General features: G+C 56.5%; 1 protein-coding gene across 4 annotated transcripts in view; it reads right to left on the bottom strand.

Annotated features, from left to right (window-relative positions):
• Positions 1-420: 420 nt before the first annotated feature.
• The window catches only part of FLNA (filamin A), a 39215-nt gene continuing 16409 nt past the window's right edge, over positions 421-23226 (bottom strand). For 3 of the 4 annotated variants that reach the window (XM_056808930.1, XM_056808927.1, XM_056808929.1), the window contains exons 22-48: positions 22583-23180; positions 21291-21464; positions 21020-21182; positions 20734-20894; positions 20150-20320; positions 19225-19348; positions 18815-18971; positions 17543-17732; positions 17247-17270; positions 14957-15204; positions 14530-14622; positions 13770-13872; positions 13539-13679; positions 13286-13414; positions 11072-11245; positions 10358-10519; positions 9011-9214; positions 8744-8896; positions 8183-8305; positions 7648-7914; positions 6813-6950; positions 5770-5885; positions 4980-5112; positions 4120-4296; positions 3085-3303; positions 2792-2995; positions 421-1214 (exon numbers count right to left, since the gene is read on the bottom strand). In XM_056808930.1, coding sequence (XP_056664908.1) covers positions 1027-1214; positions 2792-2995; positions 3085-3303; positions 4120-4296; positions 4980-5112; positions 5770-5885; positions 6813-6950; positions 7648-7914; positions 8183-8305; positions 8744-8896; positions 9011-9214; positions 10358-10519; positions 11072-11245; positions 13286-13414; positions 13539-13679; positions 13770-13872; positions 14530-14622; positions 14957-15204; positions 17247-17270; positions 17543-17732; positions 18815-18971; positions 19225-19348; positions 20150-20320; positions 20734-20894; positions 21020-21182; positions 21291-21464; positions 22583-23180 — 4734 coding nt within the window. In that variant the 3' untranslated portion in view covers positions 421-1026. The remainder of the gene's footprint in view (positions 1215-2791; positions 2996-3084; positions 3304-4119; positions 4297-4979; positions 5113-5769; positions 5886-6812; positions 6951-7647; positions 7915-8182; positions 8306-8743; positions 8897-9010; positions 9215-10357; positions 10520-11071; positions 11246-13285; positions 13415-13538; positions 13680-13769; positions 13873-14529; positions 14623-14956; positions 15205-17246; positions 17271-17542; positions 17733-18814; positions 18972-19224; positions 19349-20149; positions 20321-20733; positions 20895-21019; positions 21183-21290; positions 21465-22582; positions 23181-23226) is intronic. The other variant, XM_056808931.1, reaches the window with a different exon arrangement.

Raw genomic sequence — 23226 nt, 5'->3', positions numbered from 1 at the left:
AGCTGTCCTGTGCTTAAGTTTTGATTAATTTCAAAGTTGCTGATTGATAGACAAAGAAAGTTTGATTCACTCTTCAAACACATGGAAAGGATGAAGCAATCCTATGGATGAGAGCCCCCGTTTCTCTTTCCTAACTATTCAGCCTAGATCTCTCTTGGGGCTGGCTCACCAAACTCTTATTCTGAGGGTAGACATGTAGTTGGAGGGGACCCTTTGACTGTTGAACCAAGCAGCTGGCACTTTGGGTTGCAGTAACTCGCTCTAACTTATCCAGTGGCTGAAGCATTAGCTTCAGGCTCAGGGATCAAACCCAGAAGGCTCAGAGGGTTATGATGCACCATCATCCCACCCCAAGAATTGACAAGGCTGCCAAGCCCCAGCCCCTGGCACAGAAAGTAAGGACCCCTTCTAGACCAAGAGGAGAGTTGGAGCAGAACTTTATTCCTTTGCAGGTGGGAAAGGGAGTGGTAGTTTCATGCCCCTCCCCTCAAAAAGTTTTTTGACAAAATAAAACGAAAAAATTAAGAACAAAAACAAGACAAAAAATACCCAACTGTTTTCTGAGTCTAAGGACAAGAGATGTGTCTAGAGCAGGGAGCAGGAAGCAGCCAGCTGGGGACACCTCTGCGGCACATCAACAGGCCGGCCTGGCCCACACCAGTAGTACAGTAGGGGCACTGGGGGCCTATGTTCTGAGGACAGAGCTACTACCCTTCCTCCCACCCCCAGGCAGGAAGGGCGAATATGGAAGTGAGGAGGCGTCCTTGGCCTCTTGTGTGTGTGTGGAGGAGGTCTGCAGGTACAGAGATACCTCTCCACCCACACCAAATCAATGGCAGGCCTTGGATCTTTGCGCCTGGGAAGGATGCAAGGCTGGGAAAATGGTGGTGGTGAAGGGGGTGGGGTGGGAAGAGGGTAAATTCTCTTCCTTGTAAACTGATCCACAGATCAATGCTGTGGGGAGGGAAGAGGGTCAGGAGCAAGTGGTAGGCAGCTGGCGTGGAATTGAAGGGGAAGGGGTGAAAATCAGGGCATGGTGATGTGGTAGGGGCTCCCCGGGATATGGTCCTCCCCCCACATGACCATGAGGGTGTAGTCCCCTTTCTCCTTGAGCAGGTAAGTAATACTGTAGAGGCCACCACTGACATGCTTCACCAAGATCTCCTCGCAGGGGGTCTTGGGGCCCTGGACCCCCACCATGAGGATGTTATTACCTAAGGACAGAAGAGAGAGGCTCAGTCATCTCCTTTACCCCACTAACACCCATTGAGTCCTGGCATTCCACGTATGGAGGAAGTAGACCTGATGGCACAGGGAATGGGTGCATTTGGCTCCATACAAAGGAAAGGGGTAAGATTCACTCAACTGGAGATGGACTGGGAAGGGACCTTCTGCCAAAGTGCCTGGGTCCTATTTCACCCAAAGGACCTTTGGGAGAGTCACTCTTGTCTGAGAAGAGGATGTCATTTCCCTGAAAGAACTGGCTTGGAGGTAGGATTCAAGTGGGAGTACTGAGTGACCCTGTATAGTTCCTTAACTCCTCATGACACCTTTCTCTCCTGGTTCTCTTCTTATCTGATTGCTCTTTCTCCAGATCACATTCTCCAACTGTAGGTGTCCCTCCCTAAGGACGCAGGCTGTGGCCCTCTCCTCTTCTCCCTGTCTCCCATGGACCTAATGCCCATTTCTATACTGAAAATTCTCCCACCTACCCATCCTGCCCCAATCTCTCTCCAGAACTGCAATCTTGCATCCCCAGCTAGAGGGCTGGACAGAGACACAATAAACTCAAAACGTCCCAAACTGAAAACTCAGGATCTTCCCTCTAAACTGTCTCCCCCTTCCCCATTACTATTGAGGGCAGCAGCATCCTCCTAGCCTCATGACCTTGGGATCATCCTGGACAACGACTCCTCCTCCTCCTCTCTCTCACCCCCCACAACCAGCTGCTGCCAAGGCCTGTCCATCTCTCAAATATGTCCCCTTTTTCTCTTCTGACATTGCCACTAGAAGTGATCTTCCTAAAGCACAGGTCTGATCATGTCACCTCTCTCTCTCCCACTCCAACTCCAGTAGCTCTCTATCACTTCTCCAGGATCACACACAAAACACTCAGTATGGGCCGCAAAGCCCTGCATAACCTGGCCCCCTCCGCCCTTTCCAGTCTCCTTCCACCTTCCACCCTCATACACATCTTCAATCTGGTGACCCTGGCCTCCTGGATGGTCCACAAGCGCCTCTTGTTCCCTCCACCTCTCAGCTGTGGCCATTCTCTCCAGCTGTCCTCCAAGCCTAGGATGCTCCCCTCACTTCACTCTGAACACTGGTCTCCCTGGCTCCCTATAAGTCCCAACTAAAATCCTGCCTCCAACAGGAAGTCTTCCCCAGGCCCTCTTCAGTTCTCTGCTCATCATTTCCTGCAAACAGCTTGCTTTGTATCCATTTGTTTGCATGCTGTCTCCTCCATTGGACTGCAAGCTCCTTGAGGGCAGGGCCTGGCTTTTGCCACTGCCCAGTGCCTACTACTAGTCTAGTGAGCAAGTGCTTAACAAATGTCTCTCGACTGAGTGCTCCAGCGAGGCTCAAAGACTAAATTGCAGATTTCTGTGGTCCCTGCATCTACCCCCAACTTTTTATTTCTGGGCCCCACAAGGCCCGTGAAAACCTTACCCAGGTACTGAGTGAGTGGCTGAGCCAGAATTCAAACCCTGGTCCTGACTTCCAGCCCCGGAATCCCTTTTCTAAGGGGGGCTCATTCCCTCTGTCTCTGGCAAGTCCCCCCAGTGCCTACCTGCTTTGCTGCAGTCCACAGTGAAAGAATTTTTCTGGCCCACGAAGGCCTTGCTGAGCCCCAGGCCCTTGGCCACCACTTTGCTGGCATCTGAGTGGAGCTTAGGCGGGGCTCGGGATTGGAGGGGAGCCTCCCCTTTGGTTACCGAATCAACAAATACCGATGAGGTCTCGTGGAGACTGTGACTGCTGACCAGTCGAGGACCTAGAGGGCGGGCAGGCAGACAGACAGTGTGAGAACGCTAGGATAAAAGGAGAGTGTCCCGGAGGAAGGGGATGTAAATTAGAGCATACCTGTGACCTTGGCCTTGAAAGGGCTGCCCACGATGTGGTAGGGGCCACCATACTTGATGGAGATGAGGTAACTTCCAGGTGCCATGGGTGTGTAGGTCACCCGGTAGCCCTCAGAGCACTCCTGACAATCCATTTTCACCTTGGAAGGGCCATCGATGGTGACAGACAGGGCACCAGCCCCAGCATTGCTGGTGTTGACAATGAATTCGGCTGGGCTTCCTGGTGTTGGGGAGAGGAAGGGAAAAGTTGAGCAATCCCCTGAACCTCCTCCTCCCTACTTGTGCCTCAGAGCCAATGCTGAGGAGGGAGAAGAGACCTGTGGGTATGGCAGGTGATGATATCACTGCCTTTCGGAGGGCCTGGGTGCCTCTTCTGAGTTTTGTGACCAAGAGAGGCCCATGGGGGGGCAGGGGGTTCATAAGCAAGCAAAAGACGAGCCTGAGCACTGGAATGAAAGGAGCCGAGTGTGCCCGAGACGGCCTGGCCAATGAAGTTAAAGGCTTGAAACCAGAGGGAGAAAGAGCAATGATGGGTCTAGGAGCTCTTGAGAGTTGGAGGGGAGCCAGAACAGGCCAAGTGGAGATCAAGCTCTCCAAAGCCAGAAGCAATTCCCAGAGAGGACACCCAGGAGACAAGAGTCCGCTTTCTGAGGAAAGGTCCTGCTCCAGCACTGTGAGGGCAGAGGCCCCCCGGGCCCCTCATGAGCCTGGTCACATGGGCTGCTTGTTAAGTATCCTCAGCTATGCTTTCTGGCTAAGAGTTAACTCTTCCCACTGATTCCTGCCAAACACCAACTGATTCTATTGAGCCTAAGGCCCGGTGGGCCAGGACCTGGGCGATTCCTCCCAGGTGGGATGGAGAGACCTTGAGACAAGTCACTGGGCACAACTTGCCAGCACAGAGTCAAAAGACAGGACCTGGCCCTCCTCCAGAGTTACCATCACAGAGGTGAGACGCCCAGGGCTAGACAAGGCCATAGTATGGGACAACTGCCAGGCAGAGCCATCACCTCCCTCTCCTTCCCCTTCAACTTACCTGTGAGACCGCCTTCGAGGCCTGCCCCATAGGCAGACACCATGCCTGGATCCCCGCCTTGGCCAGGCTCTCCCACACGGATCTTGAAGGGACTGCCAGGAATGTGGGAGCCATTGAACTTGACATCAATCAGGTAGATACCGTTCTCCCGGGGGATGAAGCGCACGGCGTACTTATCTGGCGGGGGAAGGCAGATGAGAGAACAGCCGCCCTTGCCCCCCAGACTCCCCTCCCACATGGATGGGAGAACTGGCCCATTGCCGTTGCCCAGCTCCCTCCCCCAACAGCATCCTCAGGGTTAAAGCCTGGTTTCCAGGTGCTCCATGGAGGTGGTTGCTGTCTGCCCATGGTGCCTAGCTCCTGGGCTCCTCCTGCACTGCCACACTTGCCTGGAACCACATGAACTTGTATGCACTGGCAGGGACATGGGCCTCCTCGTCCCTGCCACAGTAATGCCTCACTGACCCACAGCAGCAGTGGTAGCAGCAGTGTCAGCCGGGGAGCAGCCTTGGCCTTTGGGGAGGAGTCGCACCAGCTCTGCCTTCAGATGGCATCGTGTGCCAGAGCACAGCATTATGAATGACTTGGGCGACTCCCCTTCTCTGGACTTTGATCTGAGCCTTGGGGAGATGGTGTGACAGCCTAGCAGTACCCCTAGAGGCCTCAACATGGGAGAGAGCTAGAAAACGGTGCCCACAGCCAATTGTCACCACCCATCACTGGCCCTATTAGGGGCCCTGAGAGAGGACTCCCCTCTGGTACAGCTGCTCCAGGTGCCTGGCTTGCCGTATAAGTGAACTCCCACCTTCCCCTGCCCCAATGAGTGCCAACAGGGAGCTGGCAGCACAGCCTGGCCTCACCTTGGTCGATCTCTGTGACATAGCACTCCTCCAGGGCCCCAGAGGGGCTATGGACCTTGGCATCAATGACCCCTGTGGCCCCATTCAGGCTGACTGCAAAAGAGGCTGGCTGGTTGACCTTTAAACCTGACTCCTAGAATCACAGCACAATGGTTAGAGACCCTTGGGGGACCGAGCTGGTTGTGGGGAGGGGATGCACAGAGGAGTGCCCTGGCCCCTCCATCAGGGAAGGGAAGGGAAATACTGAGGAAGAGAGCCAAGAGTGGGCAGAGAGCAGCCCCAGGGCTTGGTCCAACTTACCCAACTTCCTTGGCAGCAAGTTCAGTTTAAAGAGGGAGAGCAAGGGGCCCTGGGAGAGGCAGCAGAAGCCACAGCCACACGTGCCACATTCTCGCCACCCACCCTCATGCCACAGGGCCAGGGGGAGGGGAGGGAAGGAGACGTTCAGTACCACCACACAGCCTTGCCAGGCTCTCCCTCTTTAAACCTCAGCCCTGGCACACAAAAGGCACCAAGATCTGTTAAAAGCCTTTAGATCTGAGACACGAGAAAAACCCCCAGTGGTGGGCAGGGGCTGGTGCCAGCCCTGGGCAGGGGCAGGCATAGCCAGACCAGGGGCTCCTGCATCTTTCCCCACTACCCTTGTCTCTCTTGGGCCCAGGTTCTAGGCCCCAAGTCTTTGCCCTAAGGTCCCCAGCTCTCTCCTATGGCAGGGTCCGGCCTGGCACTGCCCATGTCCTGCCCAGGGGGGCTGGGCCCTGCTGGGGGATGGTTTCTCTCAGTGCCTCACCTGAAGGCTAGAAACAGTAAGGCGCCGGGCATCGCCAGACGGGGAAGCCACAGGCACCACGAAGGGGCTGTCGGGGATGTGGTCATCGTTGAACTTCACTGAGACCTCGTAGTCGCCTGGGCAGGAAAAATAACACGGCATCAGGGAGTAGACTTCCCAGTGGCCCGGTCCTCTCCCTCTTCTTCTGGGGGGCCCATGCTGGACCCTCCCGGCCCAGGCCCTAACCAGTTGTCAAAGCCGGCTCTGGCCAGGCTGGCGGCAGAGCTGGCAATGTAGCAGCCCTTCCAGACGTGTAACCTAGGTGCCGGGGCAAGCCAGGGAACCACCTACCCTTTGCTCGCCCCACATCTCGGGAGCAGAGATCAGTGTGCCAAGGACACCGGCCAGCAATGCAATCCAGGCAAATGGACAGCTGAGAGGGCTACATGGCACTCCATGGGCACCAAGCCTTTGCAATCTCTAGCCAAGTTTTTGTCTCCCCATTGGAATGTGGGGCAGCCCAGAGCTGGGGGAAGAACTGTGTCCCTCTTCAGATGTGGGGGCTCCCCAGAACCAGGGGGATTCATCTCCCCCTTCAGATGGGGGTTCCCCGGAGCCAAGAGGGGGCCTTGTCACCCCTTCACATGCGGGGCTTCTTTTCTCCCCCTTCAGGTTGGGGGCTCCCCAAGAGTGGGGGCCACATCTCCCCCCTTAGATCGGGGGGCTCCCCCAAGGACAGGGGCCATGTCTCTGTGCTCCCCAAAAGTGGGAGCCCTTAACATCAAGGGGTTCCCAAGGGCAGGAGCTACATCTTTCTCCTCAGGGTTCCTTCCCATAGGCCCCCAGCCACCGAAGAGCATGGTGGCCAAGGTGGGGAGTGTGGCCCTCCAGCTGCTCAAGAATCGGCTATGGGTCTGTCCAACAGCGAAATGGGCCAGGGCGACTGCTCCCGTGGGGAGCACAGGTCAGACTCCGGTCCCCATCAAGCTCTCTCTACACGAGGTGCGGCCCGCCGTGGCCTACCGTCTGCCGTGGTGCAGCCTGCCCTCCTGCCCCCCACCTACCGGGCTCTTGGACCACATAGGAGACGCCACAGGAGCCATCCTTGCGGTCCTCGAAGGAGATCTCAGCCTTGCTGGGACCTTCGACAGCGATGGACAGGCCCCCAGCACCAGCTTCCCTTGTCCAGATGCTGAATTCCGCTGCAGGGGGGGGGGGGGGAAGGGGGGAGTGGAAAGTATGTGTGTGCGGGGGCAAAGGGCCACAGCTCCTGCCAGCAGGTACCAACCTCTAGCTCAGCTCAGGGCCAGCACCTGCTCACTTTCTAGGGTGGCACCAATGGACCAATGGTAAAAGGCCAGGCTCAGATTCTGCTAAGCCTTGGGTTCAAATCCTCCCTTTGCCACGCCCAGGCTGTCAGAGGAGCCGCCACATGGGATGGCACAACAGGCCTTGACCAAAGCAGTGTCTTGAGGGTATCCCTGCACCTTATGTGCCCCGTCTCAGCGGGTCCTCAAGGCAGTCACCAGTGAAACAATTGACCTGGGCCCACAAGGCTGGCCCGGAAAGCTGCAGCAGAATTGGGATTGCAGGTTTCCATCTACCACAGCCTCGGGATACCTCTAGGGCCCTCCACCTTGGGGCCATCTGCTGGGCTAATGATCTTTGGCCTAGGCCTATGCTGGCTCCCACGTGCCGTGGGCAAGTATTCCACACGTGCTTAGCTCTCCCTCTCTACATCCCACTACAGATCTCTTGGGGGTATGAAGGTCCCAACTTGGGCCTCGCTTCTCCCTCACACACCTAAATCTTCCTTTCAACCCACCGGGGCTGGCCAAGAGCCCACACGAAAGAAGGAGCCCCAGACTGCCACCCTGGCGTAAGAGGGGAATGGCCTACCTGGCACTCCAGCTTCTGCCCTCTCTAGGCCAGGCCCACCAGCACGGACTTTGTGGGCACCCCCTTCTCCCAGGGGCCCCACTGTAAATTGGAAGGGGCTGCCAGGCACGTGTTGCCCTTTGTACTTGACAATGACCGTGTGCACACCCATCTCAGTAGGTACAAAACGGATACAGTAGGTGTTGTTCTCGCCCTCCAGGATCTCAGCCTCGTGGGGCTTGCCCGAAGGGCTGGTTACCTGGGCCGTCATATCTCGAACGCTGATTTCTGGGGGGAGAAGAGACAGTGGGCAAGGGAGGAAAATGGCATCGGGCCCAGGTTCAGGGCCCTTTCCCCCTCCTGATCCAGGAAGCTCATGGAGTGAAAGTGGGGAGGGTAGGAAGAAGAGGCCGGACATTGCCTGGGGCTCCCCACTGCTCCTTCCCTTATTGCCATACCCTTTGGTCCTCATCCCAGCAAGGCCTCTTTTGGATTTTCCTGGCCTCGGGATCACGGAAAGGGCCAAGACTGCCCAGGCCACCTTGGGGGTACCTACCAGGGATTTTCAGGCTGAGGTCACAGTGACTGCCCACATTGGCAACTGAGGGGGCTCTTCGTCGCCGGGTGATACTTTCTTTTACTCGGCCCTCGCCAGTCACTTTGACGGAGAAGGGGCTGCCTGCAGGGGGCATAATTCGCCATGTTACATATCCATCCTGGGTTCTAAGCACTACACCATATGTGATGGATTCTATTCTGCCCTACTTGTTGGCTGCTCCAAACCACTGTAGTCAGGGGCAGGGGGAAAGCCCACACTGGGCATAAGATGGGCACCATCATGCCAGTGAAGCAAATAGAGAAATACTTGGCTTGCCTCCCTCAGCTGCTCTGCTTTTTTTGTCAAACCCGTCCCCCCTTCCATCTTAGAATTGATACTGTGTGTTGGTTCCAAGGCAGAAGAGCAGGAAGGGCTGAGCGATGAGGGTCACGTGACTTGGCCACAGCTACCCGGCTAGGAAGGGTCTGAGGCCAAATCTAGGCCTGGCTCCCAATCTGTTGTGTGCATACCATTCCACTTGCTTGGCGCCACACACCTCCCTATGGACCCACTGCTCACCTGGGACATGCTGGTCAGCAAACTTGATGTTGATTATATAGTTTCCAGGCTCTGTGGGGCAATAGGTGACCTTACAGGTGCCATCTTCCAAGTCCTCGGTATTGATGTCCACCTTGCTGGGGCCCTCGATGGACAGGCTGAGCCCACCGTAGCCTGGCCCAGACAATGACAAGATCTAGTCTAGCTCACCTGGCAGGCCTCGTTCTCCACCTCCCAACAAGGACTTCCCAGGGCTCCCTTCCCCAGTTTCCTAGTCCAGGGGGTCACCTGCATCTCGGGTGTCAATGATGAACTCGGCTGGCTCAAAAGTGTGGCCTTCGTGGAGGCCTTGGCCGGAGACACGCACGCGGCTTGCGTCACCGATCTCAGACTGGCTGATCATCACTGTGATGGGGCTGTTGGGAACATGCTGTCCCTGCTTCTTGACGTTCACGAGGTGTTCCCCTATCTCCTTGGGCACGAATGAGATGCCTGGGATGTAGAGAACAGAGCCTGACGAACTAGGTCAAGTCACCACGGAACCTTGGTGGGTTCTACTTGTTAGAAAGTCTACTTGTGTCTCAGTGCCCTGTGGGCCTCTTTCCGGGCCCAACCCCGCCAAGCTTAGTCCCCACTATGTGCCAACTCAAGTGGCCTACGTCATTGGGAGCCACCGTGTAAGACCCTGAAAGCGTTTGAGGAGTGTGGGGCCAGCATTCATGGGCTGGGGGATTCCTAACATCCTGCATGTCCACCTAAGGAAGGCTCTCAGAGGACCCCAGTCTATCCCCCTCAAGGAATCCCAGCATCCTGGATGGAAGGAACCTCATTGATCCATGTGGACCTAAGAAACAGACCTCCCACCTCTTGAGGGACTGTCCTTGCTTTGGCGAAGGCTCTTTGCACCTTCCCCAGTGTCTCTGGTTTTGCCCTCGGGGGCCGAAGAGAGCTGAAGTCTAGTTCTTCAACCACACGAGAGCCCACAAACTATTTAGAGGGAATCGGCATATCTCCCTTAAATTTTTCTTTCTCAGAACAGCCCAAATTTCTTGAGCTAAGTCTTTAGATGCCACAGACCTCGAGCAAGGCCCAATCATCCTGTTTGTCATCTTCGGGACTCTAGCTCATCAATCATCTCCCTCTTAAACTGTGGCATATAGAGCTGAACTTCACTGGGGTCCAGCCAGTCCCCTCCTGAGAAGCTGGGATTCTTTTAAAAGTAGGCCACAGTCACATCTGGCTGGTGTGACTATTACACTATTACACTAACTGCTGACTCATACTAAGGTTTTGTTGGTGAATCCCTATCTACCCTACCCTCACACAGCTGTGGTTGACTGGCTGGAACCCAAGCTGATTGAGTCTCATGTTCTGGGATTGCCCGTTAGGCTCTCTTCAGACCCAGTGTCTTTCACTACCTGCTGTTATATACACCCATGGACGTCTGGCGCCAACAGACATACAGCCTAGGGCATTCCATCCCCAACAGGGGGTTCTCCAAGTTCTTCTTGAACACTGGCCACGCCAGGGCCTTCACTACCTCACGAGGCACCAGCGAGTCCTTCTTTATACTTGGCTATGCCCATCCCTTCAGTTTTCCTAGGATTATGGGAGAGGAAACGAGAGCTTCCTAACCAACGTGGCCATTGCGCAGTCTCTTGAGCAGGCAGGGTTCCTCTCGGCCCGATGGGGGTATGACGGTTGCTGTGAGCTGGCTGATGTCCGTCTCAGTGATATTGAGGGGAATGTCAGCGGCAGAGCCCACCTTGAGGTGAGACATGCGCATGGAATCATCACCTGTGGGGAAGAGAGATGGGAAAACAGGCTCCATTACTGGATACCAAGGGGACATATGCCCAACTTGGAAGCCACATGTTACTACTCATTTGCATTTGTGGGGGAGGGTGTAAAAGTTAAATTTTGTCTCTACTGATAAAAGTATTATATTTTATAAGGCTTATTAAAGATTATTAGAAATCAAAGGTACACATTAATAAGCCACATGCCTAGGGCTGATTAGCTCATTCACAGCCTAATTACTACATGTTGCAATGTTCAAGTTGAGGAAGAGAGGTGTTGCAGCCAGTTCAGATACAAATTGTGTTCTTGCCCAGGTGGGGACCCAGGTGGATTATAGGGAATTCTGGGAAGTACCAAGGTCTTCTGGGGATTGAACTCTGGGGTTCAAATCTCCATTTTTACAAAGGCTAGCGTTCACATGATCCACAACAATTCAATTCCTTTCCCTCGACCTTAGTTTGCCACAACTCTAAAATGGGACTTAATAGTCTAAGAGTCTCTTCCCTCCTTCCCAACAGGAGATGGCCTCAACTCAGCCTCTTCTCTCACCTGTGATCTTGGCTGTGAAGGGGCTGCCAGGAATGTGCTTGTCATTATACTTAACCAGGATGCTGTAGTCCCCTGGGAGCACAGGGAGGTAGGAGACAGTGCAGGTACCATCCTGGTTGTCTGTACAGCTGATGTCGGCCTTTGAAGGGCCCTCGATGGCCAAGGACAATCCCCCTACAGAAGACATACCGTGAGCCCAGGGAGGAGGTGCCCTGTGCCACACTGCCTGGCTCAATCTGATGCAACAGAACTCAGCATCGGGGATACAAAGACATGAAAAGCCAAAAGAGTCCCTCCCTCAGGGAGCTTACGTTCTAATGAGGAGGCGGGGAATAAGTAAAGGAAGTAGAAGGGAGGCCCAGGGAACACTGACGTCTCCACCATGTTGTGGCAATAAGCCCTGTGACACTAGGGAAGAGTCCTCTGCTAAGAATTTCTGGGGAAGCCAGAAAGTGGCGCCTAGGGGCAGACTATCATCTTACACCACACACCATACACCAATGGCAAACTGTGTGTGGTTAGAGATGGGCTCCTACATCATCAGTGAAGGGAGGAGCTTCTTAGGCCGGAGCTTCCTCCTCTGCAACTGAGAGCCTCCGAGAGCTGCCAAAAGAGGCTTCACGAAGGCAACATGTGCCAGAAGTAGAATTCAATTCAATCCCAGGTCGTCTGGTTCCAAAGTCAGCTCTCTATCCACCAGGCTATACTACTTCTCCATTAAAAACAATGAGAAAAGGCAACAAGCAAACAAAGATGGCAAGGAAACCAAATAAAAGATATCACTGATTCCATGTAATTGAAAAGCTTTGGTCAAACACAACAGAGATGACCAGAGCAAGAAGAAGATGGGGGCCTGGGGACAGACTCTGTGCCACCAAGCATCTGTGCCAAGGTGCTGTGATCTACAAGCTCCACGAAGGCTAGTGAAAGCAGCTGGCATCAAAAGCCACTGGCCAACAGGTGAGGGGTTAATGAACATTCACAAAGTGTTCCCCAAAGAAGCTGGCATTCTGAATGAGAATAAGCACACAAAGGAATGCTCCCAAGCACAAAGACAGACTTTCGCCTCCAAAAGATGAGCGTGCTCAAGGTGGCAGGGGCAATCACTCTGGAAAGCAATTGGGAATTCTGTGGCCCCAGTCTTGTCTACACCCAACCACTGGTGCCAGCAAGCATGGGAAACCAAGAAGCAGCCCGTCAACTGGGGAACGACTGACTAGATCAGAGTCTTTGAATGTAACGAAATCCTAGTGTGCTGGAAGACATGATAAAGAGCCTGAGAGGATGTGTAGAAGCAAGGAGAATCTTGAAAATGTTATAGAGCACGGCCGCAACGGTGCCAATGGAAGAGGAAGGAGACTGGGGAAGATGTCTCGGGCCAGTGGCACACCAGGTGTTAATGCCAGTTTGTCCCTCTCTTTTTGCTTCCTCCCTATGAGGGATGGCTCTCCAGAAGGGGTAGGGGGCGGGGGTCCACTGGGAAATCTAAGCAATCAATCAGCAAATGGCAGATGACAGACCCCTTCAGGGGAGACTGGACAGAAAGATGGTTGCCGCCTCCAGGAGAGTGGCAAGCCCCATCCCCAGGAGCCTGGAGGAGGGTCAAGACTTCACCAGGGAGATGCGACAGGAGATCACTCAGGGACAAGGGAGAGGGCCTTCCCCAAATGAGCCAAGATGGAGGGGCTGACAAATGTTGGGGATGCTTAAGGGGACCGACCTGCCTGTGGAGTGGGAAGTGGCAGGAGAGAAGGCCACCAAGGGAGTTAAGGTAGAGATTCTGGGCCAGCTCGGATAAGAGGCCCGAGCCCCAAATGGGGACTAGGTGGGGAAGAGGTGTGTACTTTGCCTCCAATTCAGTAGCCATATGTGGCCTAAGCAGCTCAAAGGCTGAAGGCAGAAAAAGGGGGCAATTTGGGCTCTGGGCCCATAAGGGTCATTGCCTTCTATATAGACCCACTAGCCTGCTGGGCAAGCTCAGCACAGACCCTCACAGGCCCTCAGTTGCCTCTTTCTGGAGGAACCTGTGACTTCAGCAGCAAGATGCTCCAGCTGTGTGCCAGAGGCCGTGTTTTCCCGAGTCCGAGGCTGATTCTGGCCACTAGGTCACAGTGATCACTAGCGGTAATTCCCTCTCACCTCCAAGAGCAAGACGAGAAGGCCCTGTGAAAAGCCGAGGCTCCCCAAGTGTGCCCTGGCCCCACTCCTCCTCACCTTCCCCTGCGTCCTTGGTGTTGACAGTGAAGACGGCTGGTTTGTTGACTAGTCCGTGAGTAAGGCCTGGGCCATAAGCAGTGACGTGGCCGCTGTTGACATAGTCCACGTAAAACTGCAATGGGCTTCCTGTGGATAGGGTTGGTTAGGGATTCAGCAAGGCTTGCACCAACTGGGAAGTGGGGGGGACTTAGCTGCCTTTGCCCCTGCCCAAGTGGTAAAAGGCTCCTCAGCTGGGCTTTCCCAAAGTCACCTGGGATGTGTATGCTGTCGTAGCGGATGTCCATCTCATGGAGGCCGGCCTCCGTAGGGGCGTAGCGCACAGTCACGGTGCCATCCTTGTTGTCTGTGATGGAAGGCTTTGCCACCTGGCCCGATGGCATGCGGACTTCTCCTGCGGGGACCAGAGGCCTCAGACATGGCCGGAGTGGGAGGACCCCAAGCCAGGCTCCAGCCCCCTCTCTTCCCTCACTTTTGTTCTCACCTGTGATCTCACCCTTTTTGATGGTAAAGGGGATGACCAGGTCGAAAGGCCGCAAGCCAGCAACGTCGAGCCCGTTCACCCCGACCAGGGGCCTTTCTGCTGCCTACGAGGTGAAAATAATGATGGAGATGCTCCAAGTTAGAGGGAGCAGCCACGGGAGAACCAGGGCTGGGGAAGGTGAGGGATGAGGGGGGATTATCAGATCCTACAGGAGCCCTCTCCCTCCTCCCCTAAACTAGGATTCTTCTTGCTCTAGTCCTCAGCCACCTGCTGCAGCTAGGCCCATGGAGGGAGGAGCAGGCCAGCCTGGCCCAGGAGACCTCTGGTGACCCACCATGCCCACTCAGAGCCTAGCGGTCTGGCTCAGCAGACCGTAAGCTTTTGGATCCTCAGCCCATGGCTCAGTGGCTAGAGAACCAGGTCTGGAGCCAGGAGGCCCTCAGACACTTCCTGGCTGGGTGACCCTGGGCAAGTCACTTCATCCCCATTGCCTAGCCCTACCTGCTCTTCTGCCTTGGAGCCAGTACACAGTATTAATTCTGAGATGGAAAGGAAGGGCTTTTTAAAAGACAAAATGGAGGGTCCACTGGAGGTAGCTCTTGGGATACAGAAAGAAGCATGCCAGGTCCTTCCTGTCCACTGTCCTGCGGCCTACTCCACTTGGGGAGAAGGGCCAACAAAGCCCACATGAGTAAAGGTTTGGGTCCTTGGCCAAGAGCAGCTCCAGCTCTGATCTGAAGGAGAGCGAAAGGACTCATACCCAAGGCTGCTGGACGCCTGGAGCATAGGAGTACGGGGCAGATAGCTGCTGGGTGCGCATCTGCTGGGTGGTGGGCTGGTCTCCATCCAAGGCCTGGTGGGAGAAAGGAAGACCATTAGGAGGAAGACCACTTGGAGCCACCCAAGACTCAATCTATCTGGAGTACCCAGGCCCAGGTTTGAGAGACGGTCCACTGACGCACAGGGCCTCCCCATGCTCGGCCAGTTCAACTGGGCAGGGGGCCAGAGAACAGGAAGCAGCTCTACTTGGAGCTGTGCCTCAGTTGGAGGGGATGCAGTGTGGGGTGTCCAAAGGGAATGGCTGGCCACCCAAGGTGTGGGAAAAAGGGCTCTGGGACACTCCAGGAATGAGAGGCCACAGTATAGATTCCACCAGGAAGAAGGTGGCAGGGGATGGCCCAACTCACCATGACCTGGAAGGGGCTATTGGGAATGTGCTCGCCCCCAAAGCGGACGCAGATGATGTATTTGCCGGGCTGAGGGGCTGTGTAGAAGATGTCGAAGGTCCCATCTTCATTTTCTACCACGTCCACGTCGACCTCAGTGCCATCGGGGGTACACACTGTACACGTCACTTTGCCTTTGCCGGCCGCTTTGGCATCTACAGTGATCACCGTCTCCTCGCCGATCTGGATGGTGGGGCCGATTCCAGAGCCTGGTGTGGGGCGGAGGCAACACAGTGAGCTAGGGCCATGGCTGGTCCTGTGGCACCCCCCCCAGAACTCCCCAAGCACAGCCAAGGGAACCCCATCTGGCCCAAGGGGAGAAGGGGAGGACTTTCTCAGTGGGCAGGAAAATAGCTCCTTTCTCTGTGGTGTTGGGATGACCCAGCAGGCCCTTTGGGAGGCCTGGGAAGAGATGCCCCCCTTGCTCAGAGCGGGGAAGCCTCCAAAGGTGTGTGTGGGGGGGGATGGACGGACACTGGAGTGCTCAGAGCGTGTGGTGTCGGCCCCTCTCCACTTAATACAGGCACATGCCCTGGCGACACAGCTGCCTCCTCCCTCCTCCTGGAATTGGAGAGGAACCCTCGCCCCGGCAGCAGCATGGGGGACACTGAGGTTCTGAGGGATGTTCCGAGCTTCCTGACGACTGAGAATGCTCACCCCGTGGGAGGTGCCAGCACAGCTAGGCAGGGAGCAGGGCAGGGCCTGAGCAAAGCATGAGTGCACGGGAGTGCATTAAGGGGTGCGGGGAGGTCGGTGAGACTGGTGAGCTCAGCGGGGTTAGCACAGCAGCAGCAGCAGCAGCAGCAGTGGGGATGGTCAAGGGGTTGGGGGAAGAGCGTGCACCAAGAAAAGGGCAAAGCAGCAGTAGTAGCCTAGAGGGCAAGGGCCTGGCAGTGACGTTTGAGAGCAGAGGACTAAGTGCTGGGGGCCCGCAGGGCTCATCTCCCTGTTCAGTGGAAGGGCCTGGCCCCACGTGACCTCTGTGCCAACCCTGTCCCTCAATTGCTAAATGGGCTTGAGTGACTATGTGGGGGCACGGAGGGGGTCAGAGGAACCTCCAGGGAGCTAAGATGGCACTACGGGCCCCTTTGTGGAAAGTAAGAGAACGACCAGGGAGATCCTGCCAGACCAGGGGCAGGGAGAGGGCCACCGACAGGCTCGCTTGGCCTTACCCGCCTCTGCTGGGGACCTGCCCAACTCTTTAGTGAGCACTAAGCACTGGCTGTGCTAGGGACGGTCCTGGCCTGAGGGCCGTCTTCCTCCCTGCTTGGGTCCCCCAGCATTCCCAGCAGAGGTGCCCTCAGACCTGGAGGCCCCCTCCTCAGCCTGGCCTCTCTGTGCCACCTGCCCCTGATTAAGGCCTTCAGTTCAGGGCAAATACATATGAAATGCCCCTGCTGCTGTGCCAAGCCTGGCACCCCAAGGATGAAGGGGAGATGGTTGCTGCCTACCCAGCCACCGCTTTCAAGGATTGTTCTCCAGCAGAAGCTGGAATATGCAGGGTCGTGGGCGCCCTCAGGCTCCCTGGTCTAGCACTCAAGACCCCCAGGCCGGTGTTGGGAGCCTGACGTGGCATCCCCCTCTGGCCTCCCCAAATTCTTAGGACCCAACGTCACTGCTTGAGCTTCAAGGAGCAGGGGTTAGTGGGGCAGGAAAAACACAGAGCCTGGGCTCCTGCCGTGCTGGCGGGCAGAGCCACCCCAGCAACACCCCCCTTCCCTGCCATGCACACCCAGGGGAGGGGCCAAGGTGCCCCTCGGAGGTAGGAATGGGAGTCTGTGGATCTGGCCAAGGCTGGGAAGGGGAGGGAGCCAGGGGCTCAATCCTCTGGATTGGAGCCCTCAGGGAGGGTGAGGCAGCTAGGGAGGAAGAGAGGGAGGGAGACGGCTGCCCCTGGAGGGGAGGCGAGGCAAGACGGGCAGAGAGCCAGGTGCCAGGCCCAGCTTCCCTGGGAAAGGGGGCAGCGTTCATGCCGAGATCCCCAGACCCCGAGCCTCCCTGGCGGAGACGGTCCCTGTAGATGCCCCCAACCCAAACAGCTCACAGCCGCTGGCTCCCTAGAGAACCCCGAGACTTGAAAGGGAAGCAGCTTGCTCAGCTAGGGCTCTGAGAGCTTCCCCCTGAACCCAGAGCCTACCCCTGCAGAGTGGCTGCAGCTGTGAACGGTTTGAGGGGAGCTGGGACAAGCAGGAGAGGAAGCCACCCCTCTGGACAGGAGCGGACTGGGGGTATGCACCAGCAAGCAGCTTACCTAGCCCGTGACCTCCGATTGACACTGAGGTGAAAGGGCAGAGAGCAAGGAGAAAGGTCAAGTGAGAAAACCAGGTCACACGGGGTGCCAATGCCACCTGCATACCCACACACACGCACGCACATACACGCACACACGCACACACAGACAACTGGGGGGGCAGTGAGCAGCAGTGAAATGAGGGGTGTCCGTAAGAAAGCGAGTGTCCGCGGGGCTGCTGACCCGACCTCGGCTTGGGGGCAGGGGGCCCGCCAACCCCCCGGGCCACGAGGCCCCACCCCTGCCAACGCCCTCACCTGTCACTGTGCACTTGCTGGCATCCCCCGTGGGCAGGGCCCGGACACGGTATGGGGACAAGGGGATCTCGTCACCCCCGTACTTGATGAGAATTGTGTATCTGCCCGTCATGTCGGGGACGTAGGACACAGTGTAAGTGCCATCTTGGTTGTCCTGGATTGTTGTCTTCTTGGGCTTCCCTTCGGGATCCTGCCGCCAAGGGAGCAGAGGTGGAATGGAGGTAAGAAGGCGCTCCCTGGACTAATCATGGCTGCCCGAGGATGCAACTCCCCAAACTCCCATTTCAGGGGATTGGCGAACAGGAGCTGGGATTTTGGCTCATCTGGTCCCCACCCTTCCATATTGCCGAGGAAACTGAGGCTGCCCTGGGGAGGTACCCGAGGGCCAACGGGGACAAAGTAGTCAAGCCACAGACTCTTCAAGGAAGAACTGAAAAGGGCCTTAAAGGCTGCCATGGCCTCCTTTATTTGGCAGAGGAGGAAACTGAAAGCGAGTTCAGTCAGGGAATTAAATGCCAGTCAGATTTTGGACCCAGGTCTTCTCTGACTCCAAGTCGGTGAGTCTTGGCCCAAAGATGAGTTTAAAAAAATAAATAAAACTGTTACCCTCTGTTTTGGTATTGGGTTAGCCAATGGGGGCTAGGGTCACAGAGCTAGGAAGTGTCTGAGGCCAAATTGGAACCCGGCTCTCTATCCACTGAGCCACTAGATGCATTCTACAAACTGACCAAAAAGGCTCTGAGAATTGCACTTGCACCAAAATGAGTTCCTTGGTAACCCGAGGCCCTCAGGGGCACCATGATGCTTCAAAGGGAGGGCTCTGTCACCTCTGGCCCAGAAGGCCTGTGCTCTAAACCCAAGCCAGAGTGGCCAGAGCAGCCGAAGAGGCCTTCTGGGACATGACAAGGCAGCAATTGGGGCACGTTGTTGAGAGCTGAAGCTCTTTAGAGGAAAGAGAACAAGGAGACAGAAAGACCTCCCAGCCTGCCCTTCACAAGTCACCTCGGGCTGAGCACCCCGAAGTCTCTGTCCGAACCCCCACAGGCTTTCCTCGCAGCCTTAAGTACCATGGAGATGGCATCTGTCTGCCCTGCTCTCCCACCCTGCCCCAAGTAAGCCAGCTTCCTTTTGGACTGATGCTCAGCTTCTGGGATGTGTCATGGGCTAAATCATCAACACGAGGGGAATGAATCCCAGGGCACAGCTGGCAAGTGTGTGAACCGGCCTCCTGTGCCAAGCTTCCCCTTCCCCTGGGCCCACTGACAAACCCACCGTGATCTGCACAGCCAGCAGGCCTTCGCCCGCATCCTTGGCGTCGATGGTGAATTCTACAGGCAGGCTGGCAGGCACGCCTGTAGTGTTGAGCCCAGGGCCGCTGGCCTTCACCTTGCTGGCATCATGGGTGGGCAGAACCTTGACCTTGAAGGGACTAGACAGTCGAGGTGGGGAAACAAAACAGAAAGCTCCCATGAGGGTGCATGATCTCCTGGAAGAGCAAACCTGTACAAAGGCACCGGGCTCAGCAGCCCACTTGGTTTCTGATGGCAGCACCTGATGGCCAGCTGCAACTCCCAGAACCTCCTATGTGGGGAAGCCCAGGGGGCTCAGGCTCAGTGAGAGGGCACAGGCCAGGGCCCACTGAACGAGGAGGCAGCCTCTCCTTCTCCCCAGGGAGGACCTACCTCCGAGGAACCTCCTCATCTCCGTAGAGCACCGAGATGCTATAGGGCCCTTCCCGGCTGGGCACGTAGTTCACCGTCTTTGTGCCATCGGCATTGTCCACTACATCCACGGGCTCAACTATCCCTGTGGGATCAGCAGAGAATGTGGGCATCAGGCAAGGGAAGAAAACAAGGCAGATTCTCTGCGCGGCATCGCTTCTGGGCCAGCCAGGCAGACGCCTGGCCCCCAAGACGGCCACAGATATTTCCTGGGCCTTCGCAATCACGAGTAGGGGCTGCCAGGCCCTAAAACTCACCCCATCCTTTCCCATTCCCCAAGCAGAAAGCACATCCAGCTCTGCTCTGCCTATGGTTTCGTGTGTCCTCAAGCTGGCTGTTCAGGGCCCTCCCCACGGCCCGGCCTGCCCCCAACCTCACCTACCTTCATCTCCGTCTCTGGCACCCTCATCTCTCCACCACCATAACTGGGCCCAGCCTTTGAGCAGGGAGGTGCCCAGACTAAGTATTGGTTCCAAAGCATTAAAGGCCTAAAGGCTGGGGGGAGGGGGGGTTGAGTGACTTGCCCAGGGCCACATAGCTAGGAAGTGTTCGAGGCCAGGCACCCATGCATTTTTGAGGTAGCCAGGTCGGATGGTGGAGAGAGTGCCAGGTCTAGAGTCAGGACACCCTGAATCCCAATCCAGTCTCAGACACTTACTAGTCACTGAACTCATTTGCCTCAGTTTCCTCATCTGCAAAATGGGGATCCTGTTAGCCCCTAGCTCTCCAGGTTGCTGGGATGCTTAGCACACAGGAAGTGTTTAAGAAATGCTTGCTTTCTTCCTGGTCACCTCCTGAGGTCACGCCTTGGAGCCCCTGGTGTACCACGCCCAGGCCTTCCCTGGCCCTCCCCACTCCAAAGGCTGCTGCTGCCTGCCATACTTACCCTTGGGTCCCTGCACCTTGACGTGGAGCGGGGCCACACCTGCCTTACTGGTGTCCACCTGGAAGGACTGAGGAACATTGGCTCGGACCACCCCAGGACTCAGCCCAGTCCCAGAGCACTTCACCTTGGAGGAGTCTGTCACGTCATGCACAGGCACCTTGAATGGACTACCTGTGGGATATGCGGAGGCCCCAAGGCACAGTGAGGAGAGGCCTGGGAAAGGGGAGCCCAGGCTCCTCCTCCCCTCCCTCTTCCATGAATGAGCTCAGTGGCCCATAGCAGAAGCCCTCCAGTGAGAGGCAGCCTCCATTAGGAGGGGGGCCTGAACCTCAGCCTCCAGCCCCTTATGCTTTGGGCTCTGTCCCCAAAAGCCACCTTTCAAGTGCTTGGAGACAGCGATTGGGCCTCTGGCCAACCCTTTTCTTGCCCTTTCTGGTTCTTTTAGCCACTTGCACCACACGTGGCCCTTCTCTGCGGTCCCGACTGCCCAGCTTATCTGGGCCCTTCTGAGCTGTTGGCTCGCTCACAGGCCCCAAACCCCCAGAGCTTTTGCTGGCCCACGCTCTAAGAACAGGTCCCATTACCTGGCACCTGGTGGCCGCCATAGGTCACATTGAGGTTATAGGTGCCCGCCTCATAGGGTACATACTCCACGGAGCAGCTGCCATCCTTGTTATCCATGCAGGACATTTTGGCTTCTGATGGGCCTTCCACAGCCAGACCAAGGCCCCCTGTGCCTGCGCCCCTGGAGACCCAAGGAAACAGGCGGTGTCCACTGGGCCCAAAGCCACAGCCTCCCCGCTTACTGACCCCATCGTCCAGGTACACTGGGGCTGCCAGGAGGCAGCCTACTTGGGCTGGCCCCTGTACCTGGTCTCCACGGTGAATTTGTTGGGCTGGTTGGTGGTACCGCTCTGGATGCCCGGTCCATGAACACGCACTCGTGATGGGTCACAGCCCTCAGTCACAGGCACTCGGAAGGGGCTACTGGGCACGGGGCTGCCATCGTAGGTGACATCTACAGAGTGGACCCCTGAGCCAAGGGAAGAAGAAAGCAGTGCTGGATCCTAGAGAAACCTCAGGCCCCCATTCCCAAGGTTCTTCCCCCTCCTTTCCCAGAGACCCATGGTCTCTCATCTACCTTCTTCGTAAGGTGTATATTCCACTTTGTAGGTTCCGTCTCCATTGTCCTGGATATAGGCATCAGTCAGGTTGCCCGAGGGATTAGCCACACGTGTCTTGATGTGGGGACCCCCAGCCTTGGAGAGGGCCCGAGCATCCACACTGAACTCTGTGGTGGCCTCTCGGAACACCCCTGTGAAAGGGTGGGGGAAATGTGAGGGTGGGCCAGTGGCCCTGCTCTGAATGTATCCACGTTGAAGGGGGGAAGCTGGCTCACCTTTCCTCACCTGGAACCCCCACTCCCACCCCCCGAGTGGCTGGCTACCCCTACAGAAAATGAACTTGCAAGAGAGACTTCAGGTAGACAGCCTGCCCCAGTAAAGGGGCACGGCCAAGGCCAGAAGCAGCAAGACCTGCTGATGTCCAGGCCCGGACAGCCTAGCTCGGGACCCTAGAAGCTGCGGTTTCCTCACAGGCAGGGAAAAGCCCACTTCCTGAGTGAGTACTGTTTCCTCACCTCCTCCCCTACGAAATGACAGTGCGGGCCTCGCCATGTTCCCAAGTCAGACCCTGGCCACCCCAGCCCCACTCAGAGTAATTAATCATGGTCTCTCCCTCTCTTTCCAGCTCTGGAAAATACAAGCCGCCCTGCTAATCTGAAGTCACCAGGGGCTGAAGCAAGATCGAGTCTCCAACAGGCAACCCTGGCTCTCCTCTACCTCGGATTGCCCGATGGCTCCATGATCTGAGAGCTGATCCCGACGTAGAGGAAGGCTGGCTTGGGTGTGCCAAAGCATGGGGCTGAAACAAATCTTTCTAGGCCAGCCCACCCCCTGAATTCCTGCTCCAACATGGCGGACACAGGATGAAAACCTGAGGTGAGGGGAGCCCGGCCCATTGGGGAAATGTAAAGGAGATGGTCCTGCTGCTGGACTATAGCTTAGTGTTGCTGTCTCCCTGAAGGTGTGCCTTAGCTCCTGGCTCAGGGGTCTGGGGACCCTCAGGTGTTTTTCGGGGCCATATAGTTGGGAAGTGTCTGAGTCCAGATCTGAAGGCAAGTCTAGGCCCCTCCTCCTTAGGCTCTCTACTTGATGCCTGCTCCCTTCAGGCTCTCTTTGTTCCTCTGGATGCTCTCCAGTTGACCAATGTCATCCCTAGACTAGGGGCTCTGGAAGGTATGTGAGCCTCTGGGTAGAGCGTGCCCAAGAGTCGGAGCACAGAAAGCTGAGCATCCCTCTGCTGGCCTCAGCTTGCCCTCATGGCACAGCTGCTCCTGCCAGCCTGGAAGTGGCCCAGGGGGATGGGGCTTACCTTTGCCCTCCACGCCGGGCCCATAGCACTTAACGCCAGTGGTGTCAACTGCTGGTTCAACGAGGAGCTTGCTGGGGAAGTTGGGGACCATCTGGCCACCGTACTTGATGGTGATGGTATAAACCCCGGGATAGAGGGGGATGTAGGTGATGGTATAGGTGCCGTCCCCATTGTCTTGGATATGAACCTCTGCCTGCATGCCTGCATCAGAGCTGATCTCAATGGTCAGCTCAGCACTCCCAGCGCTTGAGCAGTCCACGTGAAACTGGCCTGCTTCCCCAGCTGTGGCTCGCTCCAGCCCAGGGCCTGAGCATTTGACCTTGGATGGGTCAAAGCAGGGGGCCACATGGGCCTTGAATGGTGAGCCTGGGATGTGAGTGTCAGCAAAGAGGATGTTGATGTTGTAGTCACCGGGTTCTGTGGGCAGATAGGACACCGAGCACGTGCCATCCCCGTTGTCCAGACACTCTATCTTGGCCTCACACGGGCCCTCCACGGTCAGGCCAAGGCCGCCTGTGCCCGCTCCCTTGGTGTCGATTGTGAAGGGAGCTGGGGAGCCAGCACTGCCCCCTTTCAGCCCAGGCCCAAAGGCTTTCACCTGCAGGGAAGAAAGCAGAAAAGGGGAAGTGAGTGTGGACACACAA

Source organism: Monodelphis domestica, chromosome X (assembly GCF_027887165.1).
Source record: "Monodelphis domestica isolate mMonDom1 chromosome X, mMonDom1.pri, whole genome shotgun sequence".
Classification (NCBI taxonomy): domain Eukaryota; kingdom Metazoa; phylum Chordata; class Mammalia; order Didelphimorphia; family Didelphidae; genus Monodelphis; species Monodelphis domestica.
This window is presented reverse-complemented; position numbering and strand designations above follow the sequence as displayed.